This window comes from Saccopteryx leptura, chromosome 3 (assembly GCF_036850995.1).
Source record: "Saccopteryx leptura isolate mSacLep1 chromosome 3, mSacLep1_pri_phased_curated, whole genome shotgun sequence".
In the NCBI taxonomy this organism is placed as follows: domain Eukaryota; kingdom Metazoa; phylum Chordata; class Mammalia; order Chiroptera; family Emballonuridae; genus Saccopteryx; species Saccopteryx leptura.
Window position 1 is genome coordinate 251372842 of NC_089505.1, and position 27854 is coordinate 251400695.

The following is a 27854-nucleotide window of genomic DNA, read 5'->3' on the forward strand; positions in this document are numbered from 1 at the left end:
AATCAGTACAGATTCTACTGACTTTATTTCACTGATTTTTATAGAATGCTTACCCTGTGCTAGGCAGTACCCTCAGTGCTTTACAATTATCCATTCATTTAATCCTTAGAGCAAGCCTTTGAGGTAAGTGTGTTTACCTTTAAGTTACAGATGAGGAAACTGAGGCACAGAGTCTAAGTCACTTGCAAATAGGATGGAGCTGGGATTGATTCTAAGAAGTTCTGCAGCCCATGATGCTCATAATTATTGTGTTATTGCTTGTCTTTCTTAGTGTGTATAATTTCCCCCAAAAGTTTCTCCATAACCAACTCTATGTTGTTGTTGTTGTTGCATTTATTTGTTGCAAAAGTTCCCTTCATTTTCCAACTGTAGTGTAATAAAATTCAGTTCTCCGTCTTATAGGACCTAGCACAGGACTGAAGAGGGGATGAAGGAGACTGTTTTGACATATAGGCTCTTCCCCTAAGAATCTCACTTTAATAAATAAAACAAAACAACAGCACACCATACTGGACCAATTTTCTGCAAAGAAAGTTCATGACTGATTTAGACAATCAACTCCAATAAAATAAGGATCTTTTCCAAAGTGCATGCAGCTCATCTCTGCTATTTCAGAAAGCATGCCAGCTAAAAAGAGACCTCTCTTCAACCTGAAGAACACTTTTCCACTTTAAACATCAAAGTGAAAAGGTTTTGAGACCATTAAGAGAAAAGAAAAGGAAGATGAAATACAACGATACCATTTTGGAATGAGTCTGTTGACAGTCATCATTATTGCCTTTACAGATGCCCTGTCCAGCATTAAATATTCAGGAAATATCCCTGTATAAAGAATAAAGTATCCATAAGTTAGAAGCAAAAACAGTAAACTTGGTGAGCATGGTTTTTTTTTTTTGTTGTTGTTTGTTTGTTTAGAGAGAGAGAGAGAGAAAGCTAGAGACAGGGAGAGAGAGATGGAGAATTCGTGCTGCTCCCAATATGACTAAAGACCCCTGGAACTGGTACTCATTCTCTAGTGCTAATTTTCCCACTTAAATTACAGTGATGCTGTAGCCTCATCTCATTAGAGATCATTGTCCCCAGTAGACAGTTGTGTTTATGGGGGACTCTGGCTGTTCCACACCTGCTGATCAGGTTGCTATGTGATCAAGGCTGCATACAAACAGCAGACTCGAGCTTGCTGGACTGCAACTGATGAGCCTGGGCTAATTCAGGGGTGATTATGTAGTTTACTGGACCACTAAACCTCTTTAAGCTTGTAATTACTGCCTATTTGAGTAAAGAACATTCAAAAGCAATTCACTGCATCATGCCTGCCACAGCTGGAAGCAGGCTGCCAGCAGTCTGTGGGGACATTAAAATCTACAGGGACGTGGATGGAAGCCCAGCTAGCAGACACTGTCAGCGGCACCCGCAGCCAAGTATGTGCACATCCTGCTCACCTCTCCTGACCAAGCTTACCATTAATGGTGCGATGAAAACCGTAGAGCGGTAATAAAGATGACAAATAATGGAATGTAATGGTACAAACTACATTTTAATGATTTCTCCCTTTGTAAAACTAAAATTTAAAAAGTCATTTCATGTAAATGCCAGAGAGAGAGAGAGAGAGAGAGAGAGAGAGAGAAAGAATGGATGTGCTTTAAATAATATACACTTCTGAGATTTACAGTGTATTTGCTAAAAGTTCCATCCAAAAAACAACTTGAAAACAAAATGCCCACCTTCTATGCATTCTAAAAGAATGGGGATGCAGAGTCTTTTGAGATCTCTTCCACCCACTTAGCTGCTGTGTTTATAACCTTAGCTGGGAAAATATTGTTTACCTAGTTGATTGACATTTTCTAAAATCATATGTGTAGATTTTTGCTGTTAATGAATTAAAATGCCGCTCCGACACCTGAGTGAAATTTACTTGCAAGAGTCTTAGAAGATTTAAGAACAGAATATATCAGTATTTACCAATGTTCTGGCTTTCTTTTGCTGTCACCGTAACAACTGCAGTTCTTTTGTGTAACAAAAGTGTAAAACATGCTTTGCATTGCTGCCGGTATAATTATTACTTGTCTCTAAGTAACAAAAAAAGACTGGAACTTAATGAAGGGGGATTAAGTTAATTTCTTTCGTAGCTAACAGTTTCCTGTCTCTTAAAATGCAGAATTTGGTGAATATAATGTTCAGGGAAGAAAAACTAAGCTTTTTATTTCACTAAAATCTCCACTTTGGAATATTAATTTTAAAATATTAAGATGATGTTTATTCTTTAAAAGTATGTAAATTTGGTGTTAAATAAAGCCACAAAAATCCTCTCTGACTACTCCATCCAAAGTCCACAGATCCAGGGGGCTTATGTGTTATCTAGACATCATTCCTATTAATATTCATTAGGTAGGTCTGCTTGCATTTTTATAAGCTGTGAGAGAAGCAAAAGAAACAATCAGAATTCTTTAACACACAGGCATTATCAATTCAACATATGCCAAATAGCAGAGCACCCAGATTTGAAGTTAAGATTCAAATGCAATTTACCTTTACTAAGCTAATTTTCATGAAAACTCTTTTCCCTTTACTCATTGTAGTTTAAGCTATTTAATTATCTCTATTCTCTGTAACATACACTTCAATTTTTTAAAGAGATTATTCAGCACTATATTTTATCTTGGTTAACAACAAAACCTTTATCTTGCAATCAAACCGAAGAGAATTTCCCCTGAAGAAAAAAAAAAAAAAAACTAAAAACTTTAAATTGTTTTAGTAATAAGATTACCTTTGTCTTCATGAACCTTCTTAAACAAACCCTTTTTAACTCCCCAAAGCATTTACTGATGTGAACTCACTGTCTGTCTCCAGAGTGGATTACAGAAGAGGAAAGAGTCTTAGACAAAATGTGGGCAGAGCCCCAGGATTTGTTTGCCGAACTCTGCTTTTCTTGGTTGTTCTATCTAACTGGACGGGGGAGGGGGAAATGCTGGCACCGCTGTGGATATACTTCTGTAGGGTCCTCACAGATCTCACAGATACTCATGTAACACCTTGATGAGTGGGAGAAAGAGCGAGCCTGTCACCAGCAAGATTTCAAAATAAAATTGTCAGAAATGAAGGCACTCAATCAAAGTTAACATGAAGTCCTGCATGGGGCTTTTTTTTTTTTTTTTCTTTTTAAGTTTGGGTGATCCCTTATACCCCTTATAGTTGTATGACACTCTACATTTTCAAAGAACTTTTGTTACATTTTACCAAATAGGAGGCTAACACGTGTTTGGCGTGCTTGGCGGGGTTGGAAGGGCAGGCAATTTCATCCCCACCCTGTAGGAGGGAGAACAAAACTCAGAGTGTACGCACAGCAGGCTCCCTGGCCAGGGCGTTGGGGCTTTTGGGCCTGAGGTCCAAGCCTTCCACTTCTCAATCTCGTACTCTTTACACACTACTGAAGCTCGAAGTTTATCTGGTTAATGGTAAAAGAAAAAGCTGTGGCCACATCTGTCAGAAACCCCCTTTGAGTTGGAGGACCCAGCCTCTGTTTTGATGTGTAAACAAACGCACATTGCTCTAAGCCCAGGGGAAAGCAGAGTGCTCTAACCAGAGCCAGACAAAGCAGAACACCTTTCACACTAGCTGCCATCATTTCTGGCAAACCTTAAGTCGTTTTGTTGGTAATGCCAGAAAGCCTTCTATGATGGCATATGCCCCTTCTAAACGGGGTTTGAGAAAGAAACAGCCTTACCTGTGATCAGGTCGTTTGTTCCTCTTTAAAACAAACAGATTTGGTTTTGTTCTAGGTAATGTCTTTCTGTGCCATTCCATGTGTGACATAAGGTTGCCAACTGCATATACAGGGGCCTAATTTTCTCCGTTCCTAAGTCACTTCCTAAGAGAACGTAGGCCTCTGTGGAAAGTCACAGCCAGTGTGGCCAGGAAGGTGGCCATTAAGTCCCTTTCTGCTTCAGTGATGTGGTTACACACTGACCAATGACAAATCTAAAGGAAAACATTATAAGAGTTACTGGTTTCAGAAGGTACAGTTCGGTGTACTGAATTAGTTAGTTCCTTAAGTCCAGGAACCCACACCAACTATGTGCCTTGATCAAAGCATTTCAGGCCTCTGAGCCTCGGCTTCCTCACTGGAAAACCAAGGCTGACAAACTAACTGGCGGCAGTCAAATGGGACAGCAATGCCAAATTGCTTAGTATGGTACCCGGCATGTATCTAGGGCATAGTAAGTAGTAGCTGAATTTCCCTGGCCAGGTAGCTCAGTTGGTAGAGCATCATCCTGATAATGCCAAGATTGTGGATTCGATGCCCAGTCAGGGCACATACAAGAATCCAACAATAAATTCATAAATAAGTGAAACAACAAATCAATGTTTCTCTCTCTCTCAAATCAATAAATTAAAAAAAATTTTTTTTTAAATAGTAGCTGAATCTGAGATGAGTCTTAAGTTTGGGTTAACCTATATAAAAGAATTTATATATATACCTTAATTTGTAGGCAAGAATATCATAGCAGACTAGACATTTATTGTAGTTTTCCTCTAGTGTTAAATTAGCCTTTTCCCCAAGGTGTTAATGTTTTCTTACAATTCTCTCTGGACACACCTCCAGAACACGTGACAGGGCCAGCTGGAGGGCAGGCACACAGGCCCCCACACGGAGGAGCCCTGTGCCCCATGTAATGTGCTGCTGTGGCCATCTTGAAATGCTTCACTTTTTTTTTTTCAGGAGCCCTGCATTTTCAATTTGCACAGTGTATGTGGAGAATGTTTGTGTCCTCCACAAATCACAAAGCGGGTCCTGCTAAAAGAAAAGGGCGTTGTTTCCCCATCAGGTGTTTTATATACAGCCACGACCTACCCCTCTTGAACTCATCTGAGCTTCACCGAAGTAAAGCAATAATTACTACGTTCTTACTAAAAGAATGTAAAGAAGAAAACACAAAAGAAAAAAAAAAGCAAGATACAGGAGGCAAGACTGACAGCAGAGATGTGTGCAGGCCTCAGACAGATGAGTAAGGACACTTAAATGACCCTCCAGTGGCCTTCAAGGGTTCACACACTCCTGTAAGTGCCTAAATCACCCTAGGGGATGGACAGAGGCACTGAGAAAATATTTCATATTATAAAGTCTCGGGGCGGGGGGCGGGGGTTGGAATCAATAATCCGGAACCTTCAAGGTGTGAGGCCCATTCTGGCTCACTGGACTCGGGGATGTTGAGAGCCTTTGTCTTTTGGTGGCTGGGAGTCAGAAGTGGCAGTCCGCCCACCTTCCTTGGCAGGGAATGAGTGCCACATTTGGCAGAAAAGTGTGCTCTCGAGAAAACGGAGCAGAGAATCTTTTGGCCTGGGCTCCAGCTAGGCTAGAGCAGGAGCGAGCATCGCCACCGCATGCCAACCAAATGCCACTGTAATTAAAAACAAACCTTTGGAAATAAACTATTTGGACATTATTTCAATTCCAGCACATTCACAACACGAGCTCATCGATAGTTACGATGAATTCACTTGGCCGCAGGATTTTGTCAGTCTTCTGAAACAGAATTTTACTTTTTTTGTTTAAGGAGGTCCAGATAATATCTAAGTCAGCAAACCAAAAAGAAAAATATATATATATACATAATGAAGCATAAAGTTTCAGAAACTTGAGCACGTTTGCTGCTGTACCTCACATCTAACCCTCCAAGATGGCAGCACTGAATTTTAAAAATGCCAAATTCCATCATTCTGATGATGCCAAATGATGGCCTTGACTATTATATGCATCTATTTTGTTTAATGGCTTCATTTATTTTAATAACAAAGGGAAACTAGATTTTACAGATGAAAGCTTTTTTTTTTTTTTTCATGGCTCCAATGCAACTGGGATTTGGAAAATCTGTGATGTTAACCAATATGTGATAATGGCTGCTCTCATGAGCTGTATTTTATAACATTTTATGCACCGGAAACCTACACTGAGTAACCAGCACCACAGCACCCCTATTCTGAGAAGGCACACTTGGGGTGATTGTCAGAGGTCTCACGATTATTCCATGATTCTTTTCTCTGAATGGAGACCTGCTCAGTAAAGTGTCGGCTGTGGAATTACTGGAGCAACGGGATTAACTTACTAAAAATTTATTATAAATGAGGCAGGGAAAGGGCGGTTCACGTGATTTCAGGGGTAAGAAAATAATTGCATAGACTTCTTTTTCCTCTGTTCAGAAATCTGCCTACAGGGCTATTTTTTTTTTTTTTTTTTTTTTTTTTTAGAATCAAAAAATAAATAAATAAATCACAGCAAGTAACTTCAGTTTAGTTCTTGTTTGATTTCTTCATTATGCTCCATATCTACCGTGAATCAAGAAACCAGAAACTCATCAAAATCAATTTCCATAGGAACAAAGGACCTACCACCTCAGGACCTCCCTATTGGCTATTAAAAACCTCCCCATTTATTCAGAATGTATAGCTAATTTCAGAAAGAAGGAAGGAAGGGAGGAAGGGAGAGAGGGAGGGAGGAAGGGAGGGAGGGAGGGAGGGAGGGAGGGAGGGAGGGAGGGAGGGAAGGAAGGGAGGAAGGGAGGGAGGGAGGGAGGGAGGGAGGAAGGAAGAATAAAAGGAAGGGAAGGAGGCAGGGAGGGAGACATTTAGCCCACTAAAAATTTTAGTAGGATGACACAAACCAAAAATCTGAAGTGTTTTTTTTTTTGTTTTGTTTTCTTTTGTATTAAATGAGAGCCATACCTCGATCACTAGAACACAACAGATGCAACTTGCCAGCCACACACAGGATGTGGAATTGTTTCACAGGCACTATCTTGGCCCAAGATGGCAGCTCATGATTAATGACTGCGTCATCCTGGGCCCTGCTGCAGTCAGGCCCGGGGTCTGATCCTGACACGCACAGCCTCCGTCCGTAGCCAATCAGCAGATGTAAGCGCATAGGGCCTGTCAGGTTGACATATCATTCCTTCGACAATGTCAGTGAGTATTAATGTTCAATTATCTGTCCTAGAAATGACCCTCGCCTGTATGCACTGTATAACTGCACGTATGGCACTCTGGTAGTCCCAAAGACAAGGCAGAAATGCCCCTGATAAAACAGCAACTGGGTTGGCTTTCCAACATTGTCATGACATTGCCTTGTAGTACTACAGTCAATCGGAGATTTATTTTTAGTTCTTTTCTGAAAACATATTTGAAAGACCAATGAGCCATTTTTCTTTCTTTCTTTCTTTCTTTCTTTCTTTCTTTCTTTCTTTCTCTCTCTCTCTCTCTCTCTCTCTCTCTCTCTCTCTCTCTCTTTCCTCCCTCCCTCCCTTCCTTCCTTTCAGCATGTTTGTGAATCAGTAGTCCGTACTACTTAGATAGTGAGACTTCAAATGAGTCATCTTGTGACTTGCCGATCACATTGAGTCAACTATTCTTTATGTATGACAATGAGCTGTTCATTAAGTGTGGGGTGCCTTTTCATTTCATGAAGCCAGGTGTATATCATTTACCATCAAACCAAAATGACAAGAGTAGACTCTTCTAGAGCAGTGTCAAGATTAATTCAACTTCAACTTGTGAATCTAAAGGAATATGTTCATGCCAGCCATCCCTCCTTCCCATCATTAAAAATGAGGCCTCTGGCAGAGAAATGATTTAAGAAGCATACCTATCTGAGATCGTTTTGCTTGTTAATCTTTACAGTTGCTCAAATATTTAAAAATATTGTGCTTATTTGTTGAAATTAAATTAACCTCCCCTTTCTCATAGGTTATGGTAAAAATCTATTTTTTTTTATCTTAGCAGACAGCTGCATGTGCATGGTTTTTGCTGAATTCACTTTCAAAGGTTATCAATAACAAGTTTGCAAACTTCTCATACAACGAGCACTGAAAGATAACGTACAGTAATTGCATGATAACTTCCTCCATAACTGAGATAAAAACTTGAACATAATCTTGAGTTCACCAACCTATGTATGATAGCACAAACTTCAGTGGCTTAGATTGGGGCTCAAGGAATTTTACCCCGATGCAAATTTTTCAGGAATAGAAAATGCAATCATTTTTGTCCTGTGGAAAACCACTAAAAATTTATTGTTTTGCCTTCATTTTAACATGTGAAAAGCAGGCTGATTATGAAATGTACCTATTAAATGTCTAGCCAGTTCTTGGTCCCAGTGTGTTGTCTAGTGCTATTTCTACTATATTCTCAACTGCACTGGGAAAGTCCTTTTACCTTTTTTTCGTGTGTGTGTGTGTGTGTGTGTGTGTGTGTGTGTGTGTGTGTGTGTGTGTTGGTCTGCCTACAAGGTTCCCACCAATAATTTTCTCCAAATGACTTCCATTTTCCTCCAGCTTCAGATTCTACTTCTTGGATGCTCCGCAGCTGACGTGCCTCCTGGACTGCTAAAAGATCTGGGAGAGTAGCTCCTAAGACTCCCCTCCTCTCTATTTCTAAACCTCTCTACCTTCATCTTCTCCTATTCACACTTATTGCTAGGCTCTTACTCTGAGATGCCATCTCATCACCCTCCCCAATCAACCCTGTCACTGCCAACTTGTCCCTGATCCTTGCTCTATTAATCTGTCCCAATCTATGTTTATCTTCAAAGGTTCCTTCTCTATTGCCTAAGAAATCAACCAGGCAGTGTATTAACAACTTGCGTGGAACATCGTAGCAACTGCATGAAAGAGAGCTGAGTTCAATTCTATGTGTAAACATGTTCAAGCCTCCCTTCTCCTAAATATTAAAAGGAAAGAAAAATGTTCCGTTCTTGTTACCACTTCCTCAAGCTCCTACCCAAATTATATCCTTTATTTTCCTCAAGCAACTGCAAAAGGGTCAGGCCTTACTGTCCCCATGGCAGCGCCACCCGCATACCTTGTGATACAACTTCCTTCTCTTTCAAAGGCTGGAAACAGCTCTCTTAAAGACCAGTGATGATGTTCTCATCCCCACGCCAGGACCTTTCTTAGTCCTTCTCCTTCATAAAATTCTCAGGGTTTGGTCACCTCTATTTTGAAACTCTGCTCATTCATTTGGTCAGTAAATACCATCAAGCATCTTTGATGGTGGTTCTAAAGATCTAGAGATGAGAGATTAAATCCTGCCCTCCAGATAGGGAGGCCTCTTGTAAATAAAGAGAGCATATAGGGACTCTGTATCAGATGACCCTGGGGTGCTCTGGGTCTGGTGGCAGGGGCCATTTACACTCTCCTGGGGAGGATCGGGATGGCTTCCCCAAGCACTGACAGTTGAGATAAGACTTAAAGGATATGGAAGAAAGTGTGAAGTGGAGTAGGGGTCATGGAGGTGATGCATTCCGGATAAGGGAACAGAGGAGTGCAGGGCGGTCCAGCACCTGTGAGGACCTGATGCCTTCCAGCTTGACGGCAGCCAGCGATGGGCAGTGTGTGTGGACGAGGCAAGACGAGAGCCTGGACACTCAGTTGGCCAGTATCAAACCTCAAAGGGTCCTTGAATGGCATGTCAAGGATGACATTCTGAGACAATAGAAGATAGCCCAGGATTTTAAGGGGGCAGGGAGGGACAGTGGCCCAGCTTTATTTTAGAAAAGTCACTCTCGTGGCAAAATAGCTGAATGTTCATAGGGGATCAGTATTAGACGCAGGGAGGCTGGTTAGGGCAGTGAGCACGCAGGACAGGACAAGGTGGTGGCAGTGGGACTGGAAAAGAGTAACAGAATGAAGAAGTGTTGAGGAGGGAGAACTGAGGGGGCTCAGTCAGTGAGCGACCATCCGTGAAGGGGGATGGAGAGAAGACTTTCCGGGATGGGGCCTAGTTCCTGGTGAGGGCTTCCAGGTCCATGGTGTGGCCAGTAACTGAGAGGAGTCTGGCAGGAACGGAAACCGATCTCAGGACCATGGTGGATTATGTTTGGGATGAACTCTGACTTTCTTATTATCTCCCGTCTTTTTCTTAGGGTATTAAATAGTTGGAAGCTGGAAGGACCCCAGAGATCAATTCAGCCCACCTCCACATTTGACAGACCTTCTGTTTGCTCCTGTCTCATCCTCTAGGTCCCTCCCAACACACACACAGACGACCTTTAAAATGAGGGGGGGAAACAGGCATTGCCCCAATTCTGTCCCCGACCTCCTCCTTTTCTCTTTCAGCACTCTTTGAGTCCACAACTAAACAAATATCCATCTGTAGCTTCAGTGGCAGTAACACCAAAGCCTTGTGCTGTCACCCCAGCGATCCTGTTTCTAATTACTGGCTGTACAACTCACGTGGATGTCCCACCAGCCCAGAACCACAACATATCCCATATTGAACTCCTCACCTCTCCCCAAAACCAGTTCCTCCTTCTGACTTCCGGTCTTCTGTGAAAGAGACTGCTGATACCGCAGCTCCCTAACTGCCCACGTGAAACAGGGAAGTCACCTCTGATGCTCTTCTTTACCACATGTCCGCTAATGAGTGGTTGTGAAAGGCATCTGAGTCAGACGGGCTTGAGTTCAAATCCAACCCCTGCTTCCTACTGCGCTCCTTCAGGCAAGTTGTTTAATCTCTGTGAAACTTGGTTTTCTCATCAATGAAATAAGAGATGAACAAGACCTCCCTTAGAGGGTCACGGTGGGAATTCAATGAGATAAAGCAAGAAGGAGCTTAGCAGAGACCTACCAAAGTGGGGATGAGGTGGGGCAGTCTTCCCCTAGCAGGGAGGAGCATTTCATTCACTGACATTATTTAGAATTGCGGGTACACGGGGTACTAATAAACAGACTCACTTTGGTCATTTTATTATTACTTCTAAATTCTCTACATACTTTGCCCTGAGGATGGATAGCTCCCAGACCCACCCTGGTGCATGGTTGGCTCTCAGCATGGTGCATGACATACACACGTGTCAGCTTCCAATGTTTCTGTGTGTGAGGTGCCAGGTCTACCTCCCAAATCTCTCCCACCCATGTGTTTCTTTACACACTCACAACCACAACCTTCTTACCTGAACTGTTATGTCTCCTACCTATATATGTTCCTCACTGTAGTTCTTTCTACAAACTGCACCATCACTTAGATCTGAGCCCTTTTCAAAGAACTTAGAAAGCTCCGAGATGTGCATGATTCCTTGCACAGAGTAGGCACACAAAAAAAATCTGAACTTAATTGAAAAAAAAAAAACACCTAGAATGGCCCAATTTATGTTGTCATTCAAAGATAAGGGTAGATATGGCCTAAAGTTCAGCCGTCATTTACATTGGGGAAAAATAACAAGCACTTTTTTGTGTGTATTTTTCTGAAGTAAGAAGCAGGGTGGAGGCAGACAGACAAGACTCCCACATGCACCCAACCAGGATCCACCCAGCATGCCCACCAGGAGGCGATGCTCGCCCATCTGGGGTGTTGCTCCATTGCAATCAGAGCCATTCTAGTGCCTGAGACGGAGGCCATGGAGCCATCCTCAGCACCCAGGCTAACTTTGCTCCAATGGAGCCTTGGCTGCAGGAGGGGAAGAGAGAGACAGAGAGGAAGGAGAGGGGGAGGGGTGGAGAAACAGATGGGCGTTTCTCCTGTGTGCCCTGGCCAAGAATCGATCCCCGGACTTCCTCATACTGGGCCGATGCTCTACCAACTGGCCAGGGCCAAACAAGCACATTTTTGAAAGTTGCTTTTTCCTGCTGTGGGGTGGGATGAAGCCATCATATCATGGAAACCATCCCAGCCATGTCCACACAAACCAAACAACTGAAGATATTCCTAGATAAGGGCCTGCTGCTGGTGTAACCCCCTGCTCTTGCTGCAGTGCAAGGGTCAGGGCCACAGAGAGCTCTAGGGACAGCATGGCACCCATGCAGGGACCCCACAGCTCTGCAAGTGCCCTGAGCAGTTGTGAGCGCTTCTGAGTAAGTGTGGGAAAGGTGTGGCTCTTGAAGTCATGCAGACTTCTGCCTCGGCCGGTTCTCCTCAGACCTTATCAACTGTATGTGCAAGACAGCTTCCAGAGCAGTACCAACCCGTAACTGTAAATGCCGAGGTGGGCAAGTGGGGAGAGCCAGCAAGTTGAACATTAGGGCTCTGGATTTGTTTTCCCAGTCTCTACTTTATTGGGACACTAAGATCTCTGGTAGATCTTTAGCCTTTTCTATCCCACCTCGTTCTGTAAAATGTTCCATCTGTTAAATAGGGGGGATAATTATTAATTGGAGGATCACATGCAAACTAACTCCTGATAATTAAATTCAAATGGGATCTGTGCTTATAGCCTGATTTTTAAAAATTCAAATATACGCTATTTCAGGCACGTGTCTTTGGCCTTCTCACCTCGGAAATTCACCCCACCATGGACTCAGTTGCTCTCTTGAACACTGAAGTGATGGGTGCTACTGAGTGCTCATGGTTTCCGGTTCAATACAAACACTTTTAGGGAGTGAGTCCAGAGCGCCTGTCGTCTGGGTAATTGATGATGTTTTCACTTCCAGGTGTGGGCCTGAGACCCACAGGGCTCAGTGGGGGCAGTAAATGAACTGACTTGACTACGCCTCTTACCCACTGCTCCTGATCCACATAAACTCATTACTGCCAAATATACTTCAATGTTATCAAGAGGGGGTGGCAAGATATAGTTCTGACAACAGTTCAAGTGATGCCTTTATTTTTATTTTTTTCATTAGTAAATTAAACACTTGGTTTGTCATTACAATTCTTTGTGAAAACCTGGTCTTCACTCAGTTTACAATAAATTAGAAATGCCTGCACCAAAACAAAGACTAATCCAGGATGCCATCAGACGCCTGCCTCCCTCCCTAATTTTGATTTCTAGGTCCCACGGCTTCCATAAGAGCAAGCATGCTGGGGCACACACATACTGTATTTCAAATGGAGATTTTATGTAAGCTTATTTTTATAGTGATTCCAAGAGTAGCTGCTCTGCTTTTTATCTATGCAAACTGGAAATAAAGTAGGCACCCTGCCAGCTCCCTGACAGCAGGCCAGGCCCGGGCTGCCATGGGTGACTCGCACAATGACATCTAAGGGGTACAGAAAAGAACCCTGACTAATGGCTTTTGGATTCCTTATGACCTTTGATCTTCGATGACTTGGACCAAAATAAATGATCTAATTTCAAGAAACTACATCCAGCATGTGAACTCTAATGAGTGAGAGAATTTACCTGCTAAGCAATGATTAATAGGTACATGCTACTTACAATCATTCCTTAGATCTCAGCCAAACTGGAGAGAAAATACTTTTCAGATGCTCACTTTTTAAAACAAATTCATCTTCCAGGATACTGTGAAATTTGAGAGTGCCCATGGCATTTAAAGTGCACCAGGCAGTGGAAATACAAAAGGATTTCCTGGAGCAGACAGCAAGTTGGCGGGCAGTACCAGGAACAAAAGCATCTCTCCCGCAAATATACGTATTGTTTCTGTAGTTAGTGATGCTGTTACTTTCTTACTAATAGAGGCTAACAGATCTGGAGGGACTTTGGGGGCCAGCACCATCACTGTGCACGCTGCCTGCACTCGCTGATCTCTTCTACCACCGCAAATTGTCACCGGGGCACTGAAGCTAGATGGCGGTGAAGGAGAAGATTCTGCGTCACTCAACTTCAGAACTACCCTACCCTTTCTCCCACCCTGAACATACCAGTGTGTTGTCAAGAAAGCCCAAAAGAAAAAGTCTGTATAGCTGCAGAGTCCTTGGTCTACCAGAAGCTTTCTGGGTATTTGAGAGACCCAATGCAAACTCTCTGATATTAATTTAGGGCAGTGACACTACCCTGCATGACCCTGTAATGGTGGATGGATGTCATATACATATTTGTCCAAACCCATAGAATGTACAACACCAAGAGTGAACTCTAATGTAAACTATGGACTTGGAGTGATAATGATGCGTCATGATTGGTTCATCAATTATAAGGATTGTACCACTCTAGTGGGGGACACGGAGAACGGGGCAGGCTTTGCACGTGTGGGGAAGGAGGTATATTGTCCCTTCTCCTTCGTTCCACTGCGAACCCAAATCTGCTCTTAAAAGTACAGTCTATCTTTTAAAAACTTTTCGCTATTCAAAAGAGAAAAGCTCCTGTACACTGAAAAAGAACTGAAAGTGGGCCGAGGAAAAAACAACTTCAGTCCAGTTGACATGGTAAAAATAACGGGTTCAGTTTCAAAGTCAGAGAAAAAAATAAAAATATAAAAATCAAAGATGAAGAAAAGCAATCATCTTCCCATTTAAAATCTGTCATCTTGCACGAGTGCCTAAGATTCTTGCAATGCCAAGTGTGGGCTGTGGCCCAGCGCCATCATCATTCTACACCTAGGAGCTATTGGAAATGCAGACTCTCGGGACCTGCCCCTCTGAACAAGACTCTTCATTTAAAAAAAAAAAGATCCCCAGACAATCTGACTGCACACTAACGTTTAGGAAGCATTGCTTTAGAAGAAGCATGGGAATCTTAAATTCTGTAGTAATTTCCATTCTTAAATGGTAGACTTTCATTATTTAAAGTTTCTATTTACACCTCAGTTAAGTCTCCAAATGTGTACTTTGCTAAATCTCTTGATACAGATTCAGAGGAATATTGTGAGTATTAATGTTATATGCATAAAAATTAAAATCAAGAAAATGTCTTCTATTTAGAACCTAAACAATCGTTCCACGGCTCTCTGTCATATCAACCCTGCAGTGTTTCCAGTGACTTGACTTATCATAATATCACCTTTACATACTGATTTTCCAAACCAGGTTCAGCAGGCTGGACCACCTCTGCCTTGTCATGAATAAAGAAGGAAGTAATTACTGTCTAAGTTTACTCAGCATAAGAAGGTAAACAGGGCACTGCAAGCCAGCCCAACTCTCTTTGTAACAAAAGGCACCTTCTCCCCAAATTACCAGGATAATAACTTTAACCCTCCATTTTACTTTGGTTATGAAAACCAACCGTGGTCCCGGAAGCCGTGGCTCCAGTTCATTTTGCCTTGCACTTCCTTCTGTCTCCCCATCTCCAGAAGTTAACCAACCAACCAACCAACACTATGAGCGTCTTCACATCGTTTCTCTTGAAGTTGGTATTGGGAATAATGGATGGGAAAATGAAACTCTCGGAGGTGCCACCAAAGGCCAGCCTCAGAAGTGAACACCTACCACTTAGCAAATGGGAACAGCCCTAAAATCCCACGTGCGGTGACAGTTAACCTATGCGACACGTTATCCATGCCAGATCAAATGTAAAACCAGCATGTGCAGCCCTGGAGATGACCGGAACTATAACACCACACGTGAATGGTATCTTACTGATTTTTCCAAAAGCTCTGAGCATCTAGCCCTTAATTAAATCTAATTTGGTTTCCAACATGGAGAGTTATTGAGCATATTTCCCTCCCGATCCATGGAAGCTGAACATACATCATCTTCACCTTCCCGCTACAGCCTTATGCAGAGGTTTCTGTGTGGGGACGTGCAAAACTGATTTATGGTGCTATTGCAACAACTAAGCAACTAATCTTCCGGTGTCAATGTAACGCATAAGAACAACCTAACTGAAACATATAAATTCCACATATCCTTAAAAAATATTAGTCTGTAATTTAATACAGCAGAATGTGTCTAAGCCTATATAACCTTGCATGCAGAAGCAGTTTTTCAAGCATTAATACTTAAATGGGTCACAGATACCACATCTGTCATTCTGTCCTGAAGTCTATGAGGCAAAACCAAGACTATGCTGGCCTATTGATTTTTCTAGCATTTGCTTTAATTTACTTAACCATTGAGAAATCCATCAGTACATAAAGGACAACTGTCCATTACTGCCTCATTTGCAGACATTCCTTTCCCTCGTTTTTGGTAAATATTTCCCTTAAATTGCTATGTGTTTACAGTGTAAAAACGAATTAGGAAAGTGCTCACACCTGTTTCTGTTCAGTAACTGCTGCACTGAGGTATATGTAATGTGCTTAAAGATAGAATAAATATCTAGACATTATTACATCTGTGTGCAAAGGGTGGTAAATTAGATCCTAATTACATTAACAGGGATTCTGCCTCCCAGCTTAAATTTTACATGAGCACTCTGCAAAAATCCAAACGCTCTGCTGTGGTTTCTTTATGAGCTGGTGATTACAGCTACTTCCTATGCGGTCACTAAATATTCTGTTTACAAATAAATGAAGAAGCTTTGAGCCAACTTGCCAGGGTAATAATCTATTTTTTTCTCTCCCTCCCTCTCCCTGACAAACCCTCGCCACATATGCATGGCAACAATCAGGAGCCCTGGCTTCATCTAATTACTCCATCACATAATTTCACAAATTGCCTTGTCACTGGGGAGCCTAGTGCAAAACACGCTCACAGTGGGATTTCAGGCAGCAGCTTTCATTTACTACTCATTCCTCGTTAAATTAAACACGAAAACACCAGTTGTGTGAAAGAAGTCAAAAAGAATGCCTGCAAATGAGCCAGACAAGTCTACCTCCTATTTACCATTTCACCAAATACACTGTTGGCAACAGGCATCTCGAACAGAAGGATCCCCTTGGCTGGCCCGTTCTTATTTCGATGAAGTGGCTACAATAGACCATCATCAAAAGGCCACGAAAAAATGAGCTTCTTGTCCTGAAAGTAAGCTTTGTCCTATATCAACAGGAAGCACGGGCAGCTAATAAAACATTTGATATTCTCAAACCCCTGTATTCTTTACTCCTCCTGCTATATGAATGCCTGGCCATGATCCTCACATGAGAATGTGGATTTGTATTAGATGAATGATGCTAAGCCCTTTGAAGGTATAAACAGTATACCATATTTCCATTCTGGCTGGAAAGAAGGAACCAGATTCCACTAATCTTTAAAAGTTCTCAAACGGAAAGATCATCAATCAAGTTCATACAGTATTAGATGATTTCCTTTTAAGTATTAATGCCTTGCATGTTTCTGAAACACATCAAGATAAATGCTCACCCATCTCACTACGGATGTGGGTGGAAGAAAAAGAGTGTATGGTGGGTGACATTACTAGAGGGCATGAACCTAAGGTTACAGCCCTGGAAGCTGATATTTTTATATCAACAACTAAACAGTGCCGCTGCTAATTCAAGGTATTTCTCTTTGTAGCTCAGGAGCCAGCAGGGCCAGGTACCGTTTTTACATCACAAACCAGTCCTTTATGCATGTAGATCTGCCAGCATTATCGGCACAGGGAGAAGAAGACATTAGCAGCAGCTGTCTCTCTGCTTTTACACTGAAAATTCTATTCATACAGACAGGTGGAGTAATTTAAAAGCCAATGTGGTGCAATTTCGATGTGACTAATGTCACTGCCTACGAAAATGCCACCATTACCACTGTTTATGGAAACATTACTAAAATTACATTTTATTCATAAGAATTTTAGGATTCTGGTTATTACTAGCTTTAAAATGATCAGACCTCGGTGTCATACCCCAGAGCGGTGGCTTGATTCTCCAGGGTTTCGCAGCCTTCTTTGCTGAGAAACGACAGTTGGATTGTAGTTTCAAGAGTAATCGGGGCTGCGTACGCAGTTTCCTCCATCTCCATAAAGCAAATTAAAGACATAGCTCTTTGGCGTCCTAGACACGTGACGGGCAAAAAAATCTTCAAGGAGCAAACTGCTGTGTTAGAAGGTTTAGGTAGATCTAGATGAGGAAAGATTCCTCAAACTACTTTCAAACATTGTTAATAATAGAAAGGGATAGAGATTTACATATTTCCATAAGGAAAGAAGGGCAATTAATGTTTAAAAACTGAAATTCTAACAATGAATAATTCTTACAATGGCACAAAATCTCAATAGCTGTAACAATGCCTTTTTTTAGGGGCATTTATATCTAGAAAAAGAACCTAGGTAGAAAAGGACCCTCCTTGACCTACAATTGCCAATAACCATCAGACTGCATTATGAAGTTTTTTGCCAAACCCTCTGACTCACATTTTTATTTTAAAAACACGAATTAGCTAACTCATGGAATGAGATTATAATTATGCTTTGAACTCCCACAAAGCAATTTGATTTGCTCTGTGTTTGAGAGGCAACGTGGTGGAAAGCACAGACATTCAAGTCAGGGGAGCCGGGTTCCAGCCCAGCCAGTTCCTAGCTTTTGACCTTGAAAAAAAAATCATTAACTTCTCTAAACTCCAGTGTTATCCTGCCTACTTTACAAGATCGTCTTAAAAATTGAGGGTACATGAAAATATTAAACTACAAAGTGCCACAGAGACACATCATTTTATTTAGCCTCTTGATCAATTTTTCTTCAGCTATTAACAGGACAGAATAATCCAGTGTCAAAATAGCCAAGCAATTATAGATAAATTTTTAAAAACACAATCAAAGCAACATTATGTAGGCAGGAGATAATTTTTTTTCTTATAGATGAAATCAAATCAGTTTTGTAGAATTTTTCACCCAAGTTTGGAAATTGACTTTTCTTTAAATAACCGATAAGAACTATTCCTAAATTTCCATAAATTGCAATAGAAATTATCTTCACTCATTAATCTTTCTTAAGACAAGTATCTCTGTTAACAGACTATACCCACCTCCTGGCCTATGGATGCCCCAAGACATTTCCTAGGACACTGAATTCTCAGAACTCACTTGTGTCCTGGGAGAGCAGCACAGGGTTCTACAGGGATGCTAGCCACAAAGTTGACATGGAAATTGATAAGAACCAACCACAGAATATTGCGAACTGAGAAGCAAAGACACCTAAAAGGTGTCATACATACACCTTTTTTTGTATGTACATAAAGTGATAATACCATGAGAACACTCAAATACACGTCATTAAATCATACCAAGGTCTCCATTTTAGAATATTTTGAATAATGTATTTAAAAACCAAGGAATTTGTATCCCACTTAAATATTAACTAGAACAGGATGTTTGTATTTGTAATGGTAAGTTAGTTGTTGAGATCTCTCTTTTCTTTATAGTGGTCAAACATAAAGCAACACATCTTGTATAGGGGCCCATACTCACTGGGCTATAATTTATTGAGTGAAGACATTGTGCAATGGCAAGAAGAAACAAGGCCTAGAAGAAGGCCTTTAAACCATTAGAAAATTGTCTGGCATAACTCCCCCGCCACTTGTGTGCTCTTGGAGGCTCTCCACAGGCCCACCAAGACCAGGAGCCTGACTGAGTCCTGAGAGTCTTCTGCTCTCAACACCCTGAGTTAGGTATTGAGTCCATTGAAGAAAGCCAACTCTACCTGGCTCAGGACTCTGCCATATAGGGACAAGCAGTATTAAAACACCAACAACCCTTGTAAGTAGCAGTCATTTTGACGTGAATCCACACTATCACTGTCATTACTACCAGGGAGCCTTTATAAAATAACTGTGTCACCTCATGGCATTCAGTAGACTGCAGGTAAACTTGGGCCATGACCAACAGGGTTTTGTGACCCAAGCAACAGACCATTGCAATGTGGTCTCCACTATTTGGTTACCCTCTGGTATGGGCTTACCCAAGCAGAAACAAAAATTAGAACCCTAAAACACAGAAGTAGAATGGATCCATTTTCTCACTAGAATTGGTTTAGATGGTGGGGTTCAGAGAGAGACGTCCTACAGAAAAATGCCCCGGCACATAGGGGCATCCATGCACACACAGTCCTGCTCACACTTCTGTAAGAAAGACTGAGATGTGATGAGGGTGTTTTCAGTTAACTCAAACGGTCTTCTAGGTTTCATGACACAAAGATTTACTTCTACTGGCAAAACAACAACCAAACCAAACCAAACCAAGCCAAAACACTGGAATCCTTTCTAAAACAAAACCATCCGATTATCTCTCCATCAAACCTTCATCCTTTAAAGCAAAATACCTTCACTGGGAATCTTAAACACTGAGAAAGTGAAAAGCTAAGCTTATGTTGTATCAAATGCCTGAGGGCGGGATCGGGTTAGTTTAAGAAACACACTTAAACATATCTACGTGATGCTCCGGTTTTAATCTGAAAGATAAATTGAGGAGCAGTTGCATATTCATTGACTGGGTTTGATATTTTATCTTCAAAAATATATCATCACTAAGAAGAATCAGAGGAAGACATGGTATTGATACATGCTTTGAAGTCTAAATGGCTGGCTAGTGTTCAAAGAGCTACGTGCATCAGCAGTCCTGCAACTTAATAAATTGTGCTTATATGGGCACTTTTGTTTTCAACCTAATCCTTTATTTAATTAGCATGATTAAGAGGATATCAGAAAACCAAACGATAGTACATTTTTTACTTAGCCTTGGAAACAGAAGGAAAATTTTAGAATAATCTGACAAATTGCCAGCCAGACTTTATACAGGTCCCTTGTGGACCAGTCTTCAGTGAAATGAACCAACCATTTGAGCACAAAAATCTCAATCACACCATGAAAATAACATAGAGCCCCAGCCAGAGCTCATTTGCCTGTAAGTTCTGTATACCTGGATAAATGGGCAATGTTAAAGTTGGACATTTGTTTTTACTTTTGATTGTTTTCTTTTCCCCCATGTCTCCTCATCAACCGACTGTAATTACCCCAGGTCAGAGGTGCATAACTAGGCTGGGGAAGAAAGGCTGGGGCAAGAGGAAGGAGGTGTGTGGAAGGCTGGGAGAGAGCTCTGCCAGGTCACTAATGGCCTCTGGGGCAACAACTTGGAGAACAGGCTGATGCTTCGCCTTTGATCTTCTAATTCACAATGATCATTAGTATTAACTCCGATTCTTCTGGGTGAAGAATTCCAGCTGTAGCCTTTTCAGTTTACCTGACCTAAGAAAATTCATCACCCATCCCATTAAGATTTCAATAACCAGCTAAGAAAAAGGAAAAGGCAGTTGCCCCAGAATCTAGAAACCACAGCTTTATTTTTCAAACAGAGTGTAGATGATGTATATCACCAAAGAATTAGGGCATTCCAGTATTACCCCCGGGTAATTGAATAATCTATTCCATTTTTGTACTAAGACTGATGATTTCCAATAGGGGGAAAAATAGTCCGGGTTCCTAGCTGATCAAAGTTGAAATATGCTATCTATTAAGGAGCTGAGATCTTTTAAAATTAAAACACAGGGATTTGTCATCCAGGCCTGGGTTCCTTTTAGCAAAGCCTAGCTCTAACCCATCATCACTGCTAAACTCTGTGAAGGTGAATGGCAACACCATGCAATGGAAAATGTAATGTCTACAAAGATATTTTTCTTACAGATATAAGGGAGCTCATTTTTGAAATGGTACATGAATATCTGGAAGAGAAAAAAATCTCACTCCTTCATGCTAATTTTTAAGTCTCTTAATTTACAAACATATCTGCAGATAACACGTGATGAGGAAGGAATCAAAGTTAGCTGCTAGCTCCACCAACCATTTTCCTTGGTTCAGGTGTATAAACAGGAAGATAGGTTAGGACTAATTTGAAGGTGATACTTTCTACTACCCTGACTGACACCGTGGGAGAGAGTTCCAGAATATAGTCTTCCTATCCACTACCTTCTTAGGACTGATGATAGCTGAAGGATGCTGGCTGGTAAGCCACAATAAGAGATCCATTGTTGCCTGACCTGTGGTGGTGCAGTGGATAAACGTCGACCTGGAATGCTGAGGTCGCTGGTTCGAAACCCAGGGCTTGCCTGGTCAAGGCACATATGGGAGTTATGCTTCCTGCTCCTTCCTCCCTTCTCTCTTTCTCTCTCCCGACCCCTCTAAAATGAATAAATAAAATCTTAAAAAAAAAAGATCCTTTGTTAAAAACTGGTTAAATATAGAGTTGAGGACCAGAGAGAGAGAAATGGGGAGAAAAGCCAATTCCTTCTACTATCTATCTATGTATATGCCTACCTATCTACCTATCTACCTTTCACACACCTGGATCAATAGAATGGGTTATTTGGATATCTGGATACCAATTAGAAGTGCTTTTTCATTGTAATAATAATTCATAATGTTTAGAGAACAATTCTTCCAAAATTGCAAGCAAAGATATGACAGTAAGATGTCTCCAACAGAAACATTTTTTATTACGAAAAGCGAAACCACTGAAACAACATCTGTCTCTTCTAAAGCATTCAATTCCCAACCCAATTCCATTTACTCCATCCTTAGAGTGGCAGATCCGCAGGGCACTTTTCATCTAATAGTGTTTCTATGGAAACGCTATTTTCAACCTGGAAGATTCCACAAGCCCTCACTTTGGCTTTATCCACATTGAAGGGAAAGTCTTATAAATAACAAATTGAGACAAAAATTTGGCCACAGACAAAATATATGTGTTTTTTCCCAGGCTATAAGTTCAACAAAAGAAACAAACAAACAAACAAGTAAAACAAAACCAAATAGCAAAATACACATAGCTGGCTTAGAAACAAAGTTTGTCTCTATAGTAGCCAATGGGATCCTTAAGCTTAGTGAAAGGATAGGGAATCAAAGAGAATGCAAATGAAAATCAATTTGCCTTCAGGACCACCTCTCCTACTGGTCAGTACCAACCAGATGTGTCTCCCCTTGAATGGTTTCTTTCCCTGAGTCTGCAGGGATGCATTTTAACAACCTCCACTCTTCTAACTTTCAGGATTCCCGGGATGACCAGAGCTCCATGCAGGAAAATATGTCACTGCATATTTTAAATAAGAACCATATTAACCGCTTTTCTACTTAGATTATATTTAAAACTGCACTATGTTAGGGTGGGAAAACAAAAAGAAAAAAAAAGACGTTTGGTTTTTTACTTTAAACATTGTATTTATTCCTTCTCATTTTCACTAGGGCCTGACTTTGTAACACTATGTAGCAAAATAACCACTAATATGCAAAACACATCCAACTTCAACATTAGGTCCAGTAGGTTATATTTACAGATGGGATAATGCCCTTAAGAAGGAAAAAGAAACCTTGATGTGGCATATGTCCCTGAAGTGACTGTCACTCTACAGTGATGCATATGCCAATATTAAGTACTTTTTAATTGTTTGCAATAATTTGTCTTCAGGCAAATGCAAGCATTTTGATTAATAAATGCTTTTATTTTCTTTCTAATTCTTTCTTATTCTCTAAATGTCAGTCATTCTTTTCAATTCCAGGGACTAGTTTCTTTTAAGAGACCTAGTTTCTTTTAAGAGACCTTCTCTTAAAACTGGCAAATGTTCAGCTAAGTAGTCCAAGCTGAAAACTTACATCAGTGAAATTTCCTTTTACCCCATATCACCAAAGTTTAAAATCTGTTTCCTTTTTTTTTATTGTTTTCATTTTATTGTTTTCATATGCACAAGTATGTCCAGTTTAGCTTGCTAGAGACTGTGAGTCCAAGAATGAGGCTTTAGTTTTCTCTTTGGAGCAGTAAAATGTGCTACTGATTAAATCTACCTGTGGATAACTCCAGAACGACACATTTTTCTTTTGCAGCTTGGGTGCAAATCCAGAAAGGTTTTTTTTGTTTTGTTTTGTTTTTCTAAATCAGGGCCTATTCTGCTGCTCTAACACACAAATGTTTGAAAGCCCTTTCAAAGGCAGATTTAAAAAACAAAAACAAAAAACTGAACAAACCCAATGAAAAGATTGACCCATTTATTTGAAAAAGAAAAAAAAAATAGCAATTTGCTTTTAAAGAGGTGTGTGAGGTTTTATAATATGTCTTTGGTATTTAATAGATTAGTTTTTACAATTTGCTAATAAATTGTTATTGCTATTGTTTAATTACCTAGAGTCTCCATTGCTCTTTTATATCTAGCAAGATTTAGAAAAGAATTTTGTAGATAAATTGCATTAATCACAGGACAAGAATGTGCTTCCCGGCCAGGGCACACAGGAGAAGCGCCCATTTGCTTCTCCACCCCTCCGCCGCGCTTTCCTCTCTGTCTCTCTCTTCCCCTCCCGCAGCCAAGGCTCCATTGGAGCAAAGATGGCCCGGGCGCTGGGGATGGCTCTGTGGCCTCTGCCTCAGGCGCTAGAGTGGCTCTGGTCGCAACATGGCGACGCCCAGGATGGGCAGAGCATCGCCCCCTGGTGGGCAGAGCGTCGCCCCCTGGTGGGCGTGCCGGGTGGATCCCGGTCGGGCGCATGCGGGAGTCTGTCTGACTGTCTCTCCCCGTTTCCAGCTTCAGAAAAAAAAAAAAATAATAAATAAATAAATAAAAAAAATAAAAAAATAAAAATAAAGAATGTGCTACATTTAAAATTTGTACACAGTCTTCCAAATGAATTGTGCATGCCTGGAGAGGTCTCAGAACTTGAAATTAAGTTGCTGAGGGATTAGAACTGAGATATCAGTAGTTATTTACATTTGGACAAATCACAACAAAACTCTCTCTAAACTCTTTTTTCCACACAATTTATTATAATCAGCTCCTGACTATAAATATTACCAAAGTAATCTGTGCATTCCTACAAGAGAAAGAGAAGGGTGTCCCTTGTAAACAGAGATCTATTTGCTCTTGCAATCAGAGGAAAGTGAAGGGAATCTTTCTAATTGGGGAAAGGAAAGAGGGAGAACATTTAAATGTGTCTCCTAACTTTGCTTTTTAGATGGTATTATGACAGCATTTTTTAAAAGAGACCATTATCGTTATCAATATTTTTGTCTGACTAGATGGCCGTGGAATGGGGAAGGAGAGTGTGGAACTACCCAACAAACCACAAGGCGACATCTGTGAGCATCCATGGAAAGCCAGGAGACACAGACAAGTGGATTTCCCCTTCCAGGGTAGTGACACAGGCCAGCACAGACCCCCAAACTAAAGGCAATCAGACAGCTCATGAATATTTTCTGTTACAATCACCCCAATAACATGGATCCCTAAAAGCATATCAATGCAAGGGAAATCATGCTGGCTGTTAAAAAGATGTTTCTGTTGCTTTTTAAAGATGGTAATACAGTTCTCTGCAAGGTCCTTCACAAGGATATAACCTAGGAAACCAGAAAATCTGATGGCTGCATAAAAGAACTTGCTTTTCTCTCTCCTGATTCTATCTGAGCCAATATTTGATTATATTTTATTCAGGGGCACCTCAGCTGCAAATAAAGCCAAAGCTCCTTTGCAGATTGAGATGGAGGCTGACAAAATTTATTCTTTTTTTTTTTTTCTGTTAGTACCAGAAATAGAAATATTTTGGTTGTGACTTCAGGGTCGACCTGATTCTGTCCCCTTCCCCAACTAAGTCTCCAGATCAGGTTAACTGGTTAGCTCAGGTGATGAAATATCAGCATGGTTGCATCAGCACCACTGACCAACTCTCACTTATCGCCTGCTGATTTTAAAAGCCACCAGACCCTAGTCCTCCTACTCCCATTTAGCAGTGCTTGATAATCCTTAGTAGCAAACTTGCACAAGACAGATTTCAGACTATCCACCTATAAGCAACAAGAGTTAGATATGCAATGGCACCTGAATCAGATTTTAGGCAAACCTAACATGATGTTAAAATCAGCTAAACAATCTAAGTCAGTGGTTCCCAACCCCCGGGGCCACGGACCGGTACCAGTCCGTGGGCCATTTGGTACCGGTCCACAGAGAAAGAATAAATAACTTACATTATTTCCATTTTATTTATATTTAAGTCTGAACGATGTTTTATTTTTAAAAAATGACCAGATTCCCTCTGTTACATCCCTCTAAGACTCACTCTTGACGCTTGTCTCAGTCACATGATACGTTTATCCGTCCCACCCTAAAGGCCGGTCCGTGAAAATATTTTCTGACATTAAACCGGTCCGTGGCCCAAAAAAGGTTTGGGACCACTGATCTAAGTCATCAACTAACTAGCAACATTAACCAATCCCTAAAGAGATTCCAAAATTTTCAAGCATAGTTTAGTAAAGGTTTGGAATCATCATGGGAAGAAGTGAAAGGTAGAAACCTTTGTCTTAGCTCCTCCTACTGTTCTCAGTTTTTATTTTATTGATGGATGCTGGACACTCTTGGTTAGTTTACACCCCCAAGTGTTATTGGAGGCATAGCCTTTGTCCAGGGGAGCAGAAACAGGGTGGCCTTCGACACCCCATTTGTCTCCCTGTATTGGAACAAGTCACTGAGGATCATGCTCTGAAAGTTGATAAGGGTGCAAGGGTCAACATGTCAGGACATATTTGTGACAATGCAGAATTAACTTTGATACTTAAGAAAAATGTATGACTTTAAGAAAAGTAAACTATGCTAAAAATAGTAACATAAAAGGTTTGCTCCTGACATATTTCTAAAAGCCAACACTCTTCCTCTTTGTTCATCTTAGGCAAGGCTAGGCTACTTCCTTTCTAAGTTCATCCTTTGTCCCTCAGAGTGGAAGTCCCCCTGGTCAACACTTTTGCTGATTTAAAAAAATATTATGTTACCCACAAATTTTCATGTTGTCTTCTTCCTTAGACATATTAAATCAGTATGCACTTATAAAAAATTATCCACCACAATATTATGATTATAAATATTTTGAACATGAAATTCATTCAGAACAATAACCAAACAAAACAAATCCCTCGGTGACAGAAAGCCCCAAATCTCCAGTTTCTCACATCTCCAGGAGAATTCCTGCAGTGAAAACAGCAATACTCACACAGACAATATAAACTGTTACTCTGCTTGAAAAGTCACCAGGGACTACACAGGAAGAGCTGACTCTATATTGCTGTTTTCCTTTACAGTTCCAAACACAGGGCGACTTTCACTGTGTAGCGCTGACTCACAGGAATGTTTGGGAACAGCAGCCAGTGCATTTGAGCCACTTAAAAGCAAATTATGTGAGCATCCTGCCATTACAACAAGATGGCAGTTTTTGTGGACCATTCATTATAAAGGTCCACGAAAGTGTGAGAAGAAATTAAGTCCTTCTCTCTAGGGTTTGTCTGAACTTGCTTCTTAGTGGGAGCTGGTTCTGGGTACTTAAGAGGCACACTGAGAAAAGCAACATCATTAACATGCATACTTAAAATCACAAGTGCACATTAACTCCTAAACCTTAGAACTTAGGCGAGTTAACAACAATGCAATAGCGAACTTCAAATCAAACTCCTCGTTGGGGCAACGTAGCTAGAAAATAAGTGCTGAAACTGTTGTAAAAACCCTGGGAACACAGTGATTTATGATATATTCCAGGTCCAGAGGGGTCACTTATCCCCCTTTTTTTTTTCTATCAAAACTGTTTGTCCATACTTAGTTTACATATGTCATTTAGAATCCACTTACTGTTAGATGCTGGAACAGCCACGCCCTCATGATATTTGTGGCTACTTTGGGAAAGATGCCACGCTTTTTGTGACGCTTTTTGTCCTTATCTGGATCATCATCATCACCTGTGCTGGGGGAAGCTACACTGTTGTCCAAGCCATCACCTGCAAACATAGTGAATCAAATTTTGACTGATGCTACCTTGACATGCTTTATTCAAATAGAATGCCTTTGGATATAAACAAAACCAAAAGAGCAATATAAATGATTAATAGTTTATTTGGTACTTTTTTTTTTTTCAAGACAAAGAAAAAGAACAAGGTCTAGGCTCAAAAGCGGTTGGATCTTAAGGAACTTCTTCCAAAGAACAGTGCAAAAGGTCAAAGGGAACGGAGGGAAATATCTAATCCCTCTAGTAGCTCTGTTGCCATGGTAATTATTGAAATGTGTATAGTTAAGATATGTTAAGTGTAACTCCTTTTGGGGAGTTCAATTATGGTGGCAGCCATTAGCAAAGCGGCAGTTCCCTGCCTGGGTATTCACACCCCACATACAGTCATTGGTGTCAACCTGTGAGAAGATGCATTTCAGATATCAACTATTTCCACAAGTGATCTATCTTAAGACTAAATTAGGCCATGGAAATGTAGGTAATCCATCATATAAGGCAGTTTTGACATAGGAATGCTTCAAATAGAATATAATTTTTCTTGTCATAGAAAAGAGAGCATCAGGTTTAGTAAGGGAAAAACTCCCCAA

The 27854-nt window shown here is 40.9% G+C and overlaps 1 protein-coding gene across 5 annotated transcripts in view; it reads right to left on the reverse strand.

The window, feature by feature from the left end:
- Positions 1-27854, reverse strand: part of MEIS1 (Meis homeobox 1) — a 139320-nt gene that overhangs the window by 35720 nt on the left and 75746 nt on the right. For all 5 annotated transcript variants that reach the window (XM_066378129.1, XM_066378127.1, XM_066378128.1 and 2 more), the window contains exon 8: positions 27114-27259. In XM_066378129.1, the coding sequence (XP_066234226.1) occupies positions 27114-27259 (146 nt within the window). The remainder of the gene's footprint in view (positions 1-27113; positions 27260-27854) is intronic.